This window comes from Scaptodrosophila lebanonensis, unplaced genomic scaffold (genome assembly GCF_003285725.1).
Source record: "Scaptodrosophila lebanonensis strain 11010-0011.00,11010-0021.00 unplaced genomic scaffold, SlebRS2 tig00000024-arrow-pilon, whole genome shotgun sequence".
Classification (NCBI taxonomy): Eukaryota; Metazoa; Arthropoda; class Insecta; order Diptera; family Drosophilidae; genus Scaptodrosophila; species Scaptodrosophila lebanonensis.
The window spans coordinates 11,594,045-11,605,259 of NW_022060538.1; the positions used below are offsets into that span (position 1 = coordinate 11,594,045).

At 37.9% G+C, this 11,215-nt stretch overlaps 2 protein-coding genes across 2 annotated transcripts; both read right to left on the reverse strand.

Annotated features, from left to right (window-relative positions):
* Positions 1-3,588: 3,588 nt before the first annotated feature.
* Positions 3,589-5,126, reverse strand: LOC115620276. Its single transcript, XM_030513449.1, has 3 exons — positions 5,109-5,126; positions 4,821-5,045; positions 3,589-4,383 (listed from the first exon to the last, which is right to left on the reverse strand). Exons 1-3 carry the CDS (start codon positions 5,124-5,126, stop codon positions 3,589-3,591), a joined length of 1,038 nt encoding a protein of 345 aa, XP_030369309.1.
* Positions 5,127-9,087: 3,961 nt separating this feature from the next.
* Positions 9,088-10,449, reverse strand: LOC115621518 (myb-like protein P). Its single transcript, XM_030515183.1, has one exon. The coding sequence runs from the start codon at positions 10,447-10,449 to the stop codon at positions 9,088-9,090; it is 1,362 nt and encodes a 453-aa protein (XP_030371043.1).
* Positions 10,450-11,215: the final 766 nt, after the last annotated feature.

The following is an 11,215-nucleotide window of genomic DNA, read 5'->3' on the forward strand; positions in this document are numbered from 1 at the left end:
GTACATTCTAATACCACACCAATATATCTAATTGTGTGTTTAAATAATAAGAGTAAAAAGCGCTTCAAGCTTTAACAAACTTAATTAATAATTCTGGTCGCTTGCTGGATTGCCACACCACAACAAGTTTGTGCCTTAAGTCTTTTGTTTTCAATGCAATTGTAAATTAATTTTTAACAGATAGTAACGCCCACCCCCCGCACACACACACACATATGTTACACAACAAACTTTCGATTATGGCTTAAAGTGTTAAATAAGAAAAATATATATTTTACGTATATTTGAGTGTTTGTTTGTGTGTGTGTGTGTGTGAACATGCAAACAAGTTTGATGGCAAAAAGGCACGTTTGTATGGGCTTGAGCCGCTTGCCTGCTGAATTCTATGCAACAAACAAGGAAAGATTTGAAACTGGTTTCCACAGTTACTGCTGTGGCTGCTGTCGTTGACAGTAATCGCGGCCAATTGTGCAAAAAATAAGACAAGCGAAATTCCATTGAAAATGAAATCATGTTGCCGAGACCCCCACACCCAAGCAGCCATCTAGGTAGCTAGGTAGCTAAAGAATCGGTGCTGGCTGACTGACTGGCTTTCTGAATTGTTGGCACATGTGTGGGCTAAGCCGGAAAACTGAAAGCGCGTGTAATACTATAAAAGCTGACAATTGTATGTACAACAAGTACATGCATGTACGTCGATTGTGGGGGAGGCTGGCGAATGGACACATGCGAATAATGAACACAAAACTAATATACGTGTATTTAAAAAATTTTAGTATTCCCAAAATCATTTAAAGGAATGCAGCTAAAATATTAAATTCTATACATAATTCAAGTCTAGTATGAAAACTATTAGCAATATATAAAATCCGAAATATTTTGGAAATACAAACAAATTATGTTCGTCATTCTTTATATTTATTGGGATAATATTTATAAATGTGAAAATACTTTTGGTAAGGAAAATTATATTATTACAAACAAAAATAAAATGCAAGAAATTATAGAAAAAAAAATACTATGTATACATTTTGCGCTTCAGATGCATTTGATTTAAAATAAAATTGCAAAATTTACATTTTGTTTCCTTTTGTCTTTCAGTGGATACTTTTTTAAATGTAAATTTAAATTGTAAATACAAGTATTTTAATAACAGCACAGATTTTACGTCAATGAAAGTTGAAAATATAGGAATGATTATAAATTTACACTTAATATTGGTATGATTTTAATGAAGAAAAGGCCGCGTAAAAGCCTTTATTTTTTAAGAACTGCACGAATTTGCTTAGAAACCCTATTAAATTGTATTTGCTTGGCCATCATTATTTTTATTTTTGAAAGAGTGATCTGCTGTCCCTCCTTTCAGCCGTATTACTGACCTTTATTATACAGTTTCTTAAGCAACGTTGTACTTGAATAAATAATTTTTTGCATAGTGCTTAGTAATATTTGCACAACAGACAAAAGTTTAGTTTATACGTACATACTTTTGTCGATTCATGCATCTGTCTATCAATAGTGTAGTATTTAAATTCCTACTTTATAATTCTTTTGTTTTTGCTGCATTTTGTGCTTCAGTAAGTTTATAGTAAGTATCGAGCACACTTAATAATTTGGCGCAAATATGTCTGCTGCTTTGCTCAATTTCATACTCCATCGATTATTCGCGATTACTTGCCAGCCATTATGCTAAGCAGCCGCTGTCATTGTCCGCCAGTCCAACTATCTAAGCTATACTAGATTATAGCATATAGTATAGGTATGACCAACTATTTATGTGTGGCAACAAGTTTTTAGTTTGCGGCTAAAACTTAATTTATCATTTATACTCGTTGTTATTGCTGCCTTTGCCTGACTTTCATCTATTGAGCGAGCATTCTTTTTCACCTCTTTTGATGTCCATTTTCAAGGTCAGTTGGAGTTGTTGTGGCGGAGCTTTTGTTGCTTTTTTTATTCAATTGCTGTTGAAATTGTTCAGTCAATTAAGAAAATCGAATTTGTTTTTTGCACCTATATCGCTTATAGTTGTTGTATTTATGGTTGTTTTTATCTGTTATTCGTTATTTGTTGTGGCAATCGCCGTGGCTTGCTCAATTGCGGATTTTTGTTTCGATTTGCGAAAGAGGTAAAAGCTAAGAATGTAACTGGTACTGAGGGGCTGGCAGTTGGCTATAAACTTGATTGAGTAGCGCATTGGAACAACAGGTGTTCGTGTGTGTCTGTTTGTGTCTTAAGGCTATTTTTATGAATTGAATCATAAAATTGATTTGCAATTACTCGAGTATAAGGCGCTATTTAGCAGACAATTAAGTCTATTTGATGCGAGTTGAAGTGCGTTGAACCATTCATTTATTTATTTAATTTTAAATTTAATTGCCAATTTATTTAATTTAATTTAAAAATAGGGCTATTATCCATAATAAATGTTCGATGCAAGCCTCAAGCAATAAAATAAAGCAACCACAAACTTCAAAAGCTGACCAGCAACAATTTCCACTTGGTGGTTGCACTTGATAAGTGATAGCGTTGCCACTTTGTTGCTCTAGCCAAGACACATACCACATAAATATAGTAGAAAAATTAAAATTACTCTATTAACTTGTTTGAAAATACATTTAAATAAATTTCATAATGGAATAAAAAAGAATAAAAATTTATATTTGGGAAAATCAAATATTTCTATTTAAAAATATATCATTATTTCTTAATTTATTTTTTTTATAACATTCGGTAAATGTTATTCTAAAGAAAATGATTCAGTCTAGTTGCGCTGTTCTACCCGTTGCTTATTCTCAGCATAATATTCCGGCATTTGCAATTTAGTTCTTAGAAAGCTGCATATAAAAACAACCCTAACCCTTATCTAAACCAATTTAAAAAAGTTTAGTTTTTAAAATAAATAGTGAAAGAAAAGTAAGCAAATAATTACAAATTTCGTTTATAGATCAATGGCTTTTATTAAAAATACCGAAGGACTTAATTATTTAATTATTTATTTTATACAAACTATCATACATTAATATATTAACATAATATTTACTTTGCGTTACTCTACGATTTGTAGGTTTTATTGCAAAGGGTTCGAAAATTGTTGTCTAAATATATCAATTCCTACATTACATTTTGTGAAAACGTCGGGTTTCGAATTACAAAAAAGCATGTTACAATTTTTTTGAAACAGGTTGAGGAAAATTGTAATATTTATTTATTTCAGTTATATTTATAATTTGGTTATGTTTTTATAATTTGGAAATTCCAGTGAATATATCTTAACGATTCAAGATTCAAGATCCCGTTTATCCCAATTAAACAACAGTCAACCTCACAAAATACTATTGGTTTTTTAATTCTGCTACTCAAATAATCCCTTTTTAAATTGAAATACCAATCTTATAAAAAGATGAAATTTAAAACAAATTATACCAAAAATCGATAATTAAGTAAATAATTAAATGTTTTTATATGTATTTACAACACTATATGTACAATGAAACAAGTCTAAATATTACCGGGTACGTTCGAGTATACCATAGGAGAAGTAAAATTCTTAAAGTAGTAAGCATAGGCGACTAAGAGTTTGGAGCATTTTCACACATTTATGACCAACGCTGTAGATCTGTACTTCCGCTTCGGTTTGATAATGTGCTTCGCCTTGGGCGACCTTTTCAGTTCCACACCCGGTGGACGTGGACGTGGGCGGTTGCTCTGAGGTGGTGGTGAATGCTCGTGGCTATATGTGTTACGTAAGGGCCCTGAGAAATTGGGCGGATATGATTCAAAATCCTCAATATCCAAATCAGGTCGCGGCTCATTCGCTTTCGATTTCAAGAACTTGTGCAGCTTCGGATTGTTCAGGAGCTGCAATTTGATGGCCTCATCGAGTAGCTTCTGCTGATCCTCGAGAAATGCTGCGATTTGCTTCTTCGATGCCACGCCCTTATAGCGATCGTGGCTTTTCACCGGCCTCACATCGTAATCATCATGATCCGGTTCGAAAACGCTGTAGGAATTGCTTTTGGAAGACACTGTCGCCTTGGGTGGTGGCACCAAATGGAATGGATCCGGTTCGTAGTGCACCTCTGTGTATTTATGTCGCTTCGGTGGTTCGGGAACATGTTCTTCGGCAGAGCCAATATTGACATCGGATAAGTAGGCAGCACTACTGCCCTTGTAGGGAATAGGCACGTATTTAGTTGGTTGTTGTTTAGAATATTGGTATGTGGAAGTGGCTTTTTTGGGCACTGTGATGGGATGTTGGACACGTATCTGGGTGCCTATGGTGTACTCGCGGCTATCCTGCTCGTGAGAATTGTAGCCCCCATGCACTGAGGACTCGCTGGAATATTCAGCGGAGTTGTAGCGCTCATTGGAATAGTCGTCTTCCTCCTGTGGAAATCATAAAATAAAAGTTATTAAATATTCTTGTGTCATTAGATAAATGTAAGTAAACAAGTCTTGGTTGGTTTGCTTGAATGTCAATAAGGAGTGACAACTATAGGTGTTTCATTGAAGAATAAGTTATATTTGCTAAGAAAATTCACACGCACTTCTTGGTGCTCACTTACTGCGCAGAATTATATACATTTGTATGCTCAAAGGAAAACTTCAGCTGTGCATCAGTCAATCAGGTCAAGCTTCTACTATACACTATGTCATTTAAAAAATGTACGTTTTTTTAATTTGTAAAAATCATAGTCACTTGTAGATCTGCAGATCGCCTATCATCTTCACAAGGCTTTAAAACTTTACAATTTCTCGTAAGTATTTGAAATACTTTTTGAATTGACTTTTTCATAATGTCTGCTTCAAATTTAACTTACCGATCTAAAGGGTCTATAGCTGGTTTTCTTGGGATAGTTATTGCTCACTTCGCGCCGCTTGCTCTCATTGGTCTGCAGATCGGCGCGTGTATAACTAGTATATGGCGGTGAAAGACGTGCACTGGCTGGAGGGGCTACAGAACTGTAGTAACTACGGCTGTAGTAAGACCTGGGCGGCCTCAAACCACAAGCTGTGCTGCCCAGCAGCAACATCGCTGCCAGTAACTATAAAAATGTGTCAAGCAGTTGGTGAATTGTCTCGTTAAGCCATAAATATTCCAAGCTTACATTCCAATAGAGTCGCATGGTGTTTGTGATAGTTTTGTGTTTTGTGGTTGGTTACGCGCACTTAATCCTTCACTTTGGTCAAATATTATTCAGAAGTAAATATTGTATAGTTTGTAGAGCCGCGCATCAAACACCAGCGTGGCCTCAACGAAACTGAAAGTTTTTCCAATGAGTCCAACAGTTTTATGCCAGCTTCCTCCTCTAATGCCCAAATAAGCTGCGCACTCGCCGCCACAACATGTTTCGCAATTGAAACCCGTAAGTCAGGCCGAGACAGGCCAGCAACCATCAGCGCACCAGTGAACGAAGACCAAAGACCGAAGACTGAAGACGCAGACCAAGGCAGCGAGAGATTAAAATCTTTGCAAATGTCTTGCGATTCACGCATGCGCCGCAACGATCAGTGGCTTGAAGCCCAGACTTGGTCTTTGGCCAATTGTAGGAAGCTGCGGCCCCAACATTTTTGCTGCTTGCGTTGTCAGCTGGGGCAGCACCAGCAGCATCATTTGCATTTCCTAACCGCTCGAGCAAAAAGTAAGTAAAAATTAAAGCGACCAACTAGGAGGAAATGGGACGCAATGTGCCGTTGTGTGGAGAAGGTGGCGGCACTGTGGTGGGGAAGAAGCACTCGTACATAAATAAAATGTTGTTTATTACGGCAATTTTCATGTAACGATTACAAGTTGCAAATGTGTGTGGTTGAAGCAGCAACTGCAACTGTTTTTTGTACAGCATTGACACTGACATATGCCCGAGTAGATCAATGTAATAGCCGAGCAGGCCGGACCTCAATGTGGACCCTATAAATGCAGCATCGAAGCGAACATGTCCTCTAATCAGTAGCACAAATATGCTTTAATAGTTCAATTTACATTTAAAATATGTCTGACTGCCTATATATGTACTTGTATTTATGAAATTAATTACCAACTTATTGCCAATGAAAAGTTATAAATAAAGAATTCTAATTTAATTAAAATAAGAATAGAGGGATAACAAAACTTTTTGGTGACCAGTTCTTTGAGCATTAAACTTTAAAAAAGTTAAGTTGATGAAAGAAAAAAAAAACGATTTCTTTTTAAATATATATATGGCCTAAGCTGCTTTTAGATCATGTGTATAATATATATAATTTTTCCCTTATTAGATATTCAAAACAAAAACACGGAACTTAATTTTGTAAAAGTATAAATGTAGTATTTAATCAGATCAAGCATTTAAGATAAATTTTTTCAAATCAATTTCATTTGAAAGACATTTTCTTGACTGCTCTGCGATGAATGTCGATTAGTTAGTTTCGTTTGGTAGATAACATTTTGAGGAGCAACTTATAATAATAATTTCCTCCAGCGGATCATACAATTGCAGGAGAAGCCAAAGGGCAGCTTTGCCACCAACTATACTAATGTAGCTATAACATCAGCACAACTTAACAAATCCATGGACTGCGGCTACTTTGTAATGGAACTGGTTGCTAGGCAAGAGCAGCCAACGAGCGATCAGTGGATATTGCTTAATAAAAGTTGATGTTTCCACTTGTAATTTTTGTTGTTGTTGTATTGTGTGTTATGTGAGGGGCAGGTTGTTTGCGAAGTTCAGGTTCAGCCGCAGCAGGAAATTACAGCCGTTATTTGGCTGGTTGCCTGGTTGGATCGTTTGCCATTTTCCATTTTCCAATTGCCAGCTGCGGGTTGTCTGGTCTTTTTTGTGAGCACGCTTGGACTACTTTCTACGGCAGGATGCGCGACACAATGCGGAAGATTTGGCTGCTGCTGTCGTGTCTTGTATGCTGGCAGTTTATTTGTGTTAGGTGGAAGTGGAAATGGGAATGAAAATGGTGGCCAATAGCAGCGTGAAAATCGCGCCAGCCTTGGCAGTTGCATAACATTTCATCACGCGCCATTTTCACAATTACTTTTCCAATATTTCGTTTTCATTTTCAAGCTTGTCCTGCCACTTCTCCTTTTGGCCAGATCAAGTCGGGCTAACAGATTATATGTTCGCATTAAAAGCAATTATAGTGCCAGCCTATAATTAAGTCACTGGCATTAGTTTAATGCTGATTGACAGACGGATGGATGAATGGATGAATGTATGAATATCTGTGAGTATTGCATATATAAGTAGGCATAATTGGCCAGCCAGTTTGTTGACGTTGATGCCACGCCCCACTGCGGCAAGGTCAAGCTCAAGTTCAAGGCAATTGTTGGTTGACAAACGAGAGCGAGAAAAACATGCTCGCCACTCTCCTGCCATAATTTCCGTTTTCATCGTGAAAAACAACTGGCGTGGCCAGCCATTCGATTATTTAGCAACTGCCTTTAGTAATAAATAAGCTGGCTTCGCTTTAAATTTCCGTTAACTCGACATACACATATAAATCAAATGAATAAAAGTGTTTCTTCAGAAACATAAAAGTAAATATAATTGTGTGAAAGTTACAAGTTTTCTGCAGCTTTATTTGGCTTATTTTGGCTTATTTGTGAGCTTTCGAAATAAAAGCAGCAATGACTGAAGATTTGTGTGAAATTTGATTTATGATGGCAGCAAAGTCTCTTCATTTCAAATGTCGTCTTTTAGTTTTAAGTGTCACTGCCCCGATTATTTAAAAACTTCACTTCACCAGCCCACTAAAAGCTGTTCTTCAGTACTCTTCACTGAAATTGGCCAGTGTCTCCATCACTAAAATGCTGATCAAAGCAAATCAATTAATTGTTTTCTCGTGATAATTAGTCATTAGTTTATTAAAAATTGTATTCACATTTTCATTTCTTATAATTTTTCCTAAATACTATATTAATACATTTATTTGGTAGCGAAATAGAAATAATAACAACAAATACTAACAATAGAAACATCCACATATTAGGCAAGATCATGAATACCAAAAAAAAAAACAACGTATTTTTGTTTGACACCAACACATCAACACATTTCTCAATAAAGTAAAGCCAATAAAGATCGGTTCGACGCTGACTGCGCTGCCGATGCTTTTATTAATGGCTGAGACTGCAGCTCAGCCCGTAGCTGCTTCATAAACTTAGTCAAGTGCAAGCTTAGTCACTGGAAAAGCTTTAAAATGCAGTCAATTAACACAAAATATCAAATGTCAACGCTGGACAGTGGTTGGAAAGACATGATTTATGAACAAAAGATAACCTTTTAAAGAAATGATAAATTCCACGTATTTAAAATAGGTTAAACGCCGAACTACCCTAACAGATTATTATTTTATAGCTGCTTTAGAAAACCTTGCGATATCGAAATTGTCCACTGATTAAGACTTTACAAGCAAACCCGAAACGAAATTTTTTTTGAAAAATATTTATAGTGGAAGCATGTTTTAATTAATGAATTTGTGATGAAAAACGATATCAACTAGAAAAAGATTAATTAAATATATATAAAAACTGAGTCACCCACACATTTAAAAACGAAATCTAGAGAAAAAACGTCTTCTTTAACATTGTAACAAACTATTACGGTTTCTTATTATTATAGTAAATTGAAAAATGTTAGCTCTTTTCAATTATCGCATAAAATTATCATCTACAAATTTTTCTTTGTAGATGGATGAATAGTCAGAATAAGCGGATAGTTTTATTTGAAATCCGTAGATGTGAGTCTACTATGCTATTTATAGCTTTTCTGCTGTATTCTTGCTAATTATTGGCCTGGTTTAATTTTTAGTCTAGTGTATTAAAGCCATTGTCACTGTTTAATGAATATTTCTTGATCTTTTTTGCCCATTTTTATAAAGTACAATATATTTTTTGATAATTAAAATGAACTTACTTATTATATTATTGTCAGCGAATGTTTTATGTAATATATATAAATTTATATATATTTTCTATATGTTGTCATTGTAATCAAGGTGGATACTATGATATTATTATAAAGTTATTATTGTTATATTATCAAGTTTTGGTCGAAAAATTCTGTTTTCCATTCCACTGTGCAGTGCCAGCTGGCGACTTCAATCGGGCAGTCCCACGCTGACGCGCTGCATGGCGGAGCTGCGAGCGGCGCGTCGCTGCGTCAGCGACGTGGGCGTCGTAGCGGCAGCGTCAACGACCAAAGCATCGCCATTGAAGCAGAGGCTGCTGCGCAAATGCTTGCGGGGATCGGATGTGGGAGAGGGAAGTGTTGATTCTGGCTCAGACTCTGCTGCTGGTCGTATGTCATCAGCTGCGCTTGACAATTTTGGCAAATTTTTCCGTGTGCTGCTCATTGTCTCGCTGTTGTTGTTGCTGGCATAATTATTGTTATTATTATGGCTGTTTTTATTATTATTTAATGACTTTGTCTCAGTGCGACTAGTTTCCACATATGGTCGCTGCTGTTGTTGGCGTTGTTGGCCACTTCCTGTGCGCATATTTGGCACTTGACGCCGCTCCATGCGCTCCCCTCGCCCCTCCTCTGCATCATCATGCTCATAGTAAGCATATTCTGCCGTCTGCTCGTTGTAAGTCACATGCTTTTTCGGCGGCATGGCGCGCAGGCGCAACTGTCGCACGCCATTATCGACAAAATCCAAAATGGCGTCGTCCTCTGGCGCTGGCTGGCGTTGCTTTAATATTTTCTTGGGCATCAGCAGAGGTCGTTCCCTTTTCACCTCTCCATTCCGTAGGCTATCGGACAGCTTTTTGAGCTTGCCATCATTTAAGGGTTTCTTCGTCAGGACGGGATGCTCTCGTTCGGGTGTTAGAAGTTCCCGCTCCAGGCTTAGGTTGCGCACATTCCGCTTCACCTGCAACTTGGGACTGTTCTTGGTATTGCGCTCCATTTCGCGTTTGTCGTTCATGTCCATTTTGGGACGGCGCGCATTGTTCTGTGCGGCTGGCTGCTCATCAGCTTCATTGATGAAGTCATAGAACTGTATCTTAGAGGTGTAGGCTTGAGCTCTTTTTGCCAGCTTATGATCCAAATCGACGCCACTCTCGGCTGGCAAGAACTTGGGCTCGATGTCCGTTAACTTGGGCGTTACTTCGCGTCGCATGCCACGCCGTAGCATAGGCCTCCTTGTGTTGTTGTTGTAGTTGTTCTGCTCCTGCAGATTGTCATAGAATTGTATGGAGGAGTTGGCGAACTCCTTGTGAAACATTTGTCGCGTATCCACCTCCGGCTCCTGCACCACCGACAGCCGTTTGCTCAACTGTGGTCGCTCCTTTGGCTCCAGTTGCAGGCTCGAGCGTCGCTTGACGCGCGTCTCTACCGCGCTGTCCACATGTGTCTCGTCGGGCCAAAAGAAATGCGATTCCTGACGATTCCGGCCAAGGCCGCACTGCCGCCCCTCCATTTTGGGCGGCAGACCCGTGTAGAACTTGCCATTCAGCATTACGTCCAACTGAACCACTGAACCGGAGCGCGCGTTTGCCAAAGACCGACTGACACAAAGAACACAACAAACAACTTCAAGCGACTTGAAGTGACACTTGACGCTGGCAGCGGACGCTGACGTCGACTGCGACTGCAACTTTGTCATAGCATCGTAGGCGTTCAAGTTATCCGTTCAGGTGCGACGCAGACGGAGGCGCAGACGCAAACGACAGCTCAAGTAATTTGCAATTCTTGTGAAAAACAAACATAAAAAAGCATTTGATTTAAAGCATACGTATAGTGTTGTTGTTGTTGGTGTTTTTGTTGTTGGTGTTTTTGTTGCTGGTGTTGCTGTTGGCCGCTGCGAGAGCAACAAGTTTCCATTTAAGGTCAAATTGCCGCATTTTTCAATTTGGTACGCGCGAAAAGTTGTTTTTCGTTGACCAAACTGTCTCTGGTTTCATCGCACAATCTTGTCTTCTTCTGAATTTGTATTTATGTTTATTTTTTTGTGTTTGTTAGGCAACCAATTAGGCCAAAACAACTGCTTCGATAGGCCTAAGTCGCGCTTATTTGGCTCTCAAAGTGTTCAAGAATGGTTGCCAATTATTGGCTGTTCTGTGAATGGTTTCGACTATGAATTAAATTACATGTTCTTTGCCTATTAAGCTTCAATCATATATGACAGATTTCTTGACATAAATGCACTGTGGAGCACACAAGTTAATGGGCCCAATAATATACATACATATTTCAAATATCGAGAGCTGTTTTAAGTAAAGCTA

Bases quoted from the DNA above. Each gene is read 5' to 3' on its own strand.
- LOC115620276 (XM_030513449.1), bottom strand. The intron at 4,384-4,820 runs GTAAGTTAAATT...TTTCCACAGGAG, and splicing joins GCTATAGACCCTTTAGATCG to GAAGACGACTATTCCAATGA.
- LOC115621518 (XM_030515183.1), bottom strand. From the start codon at position 10,449: ATGCTGAATGGCAAGTTCTACACGGGTCTGCCGCCCAAAATGGAGGGG.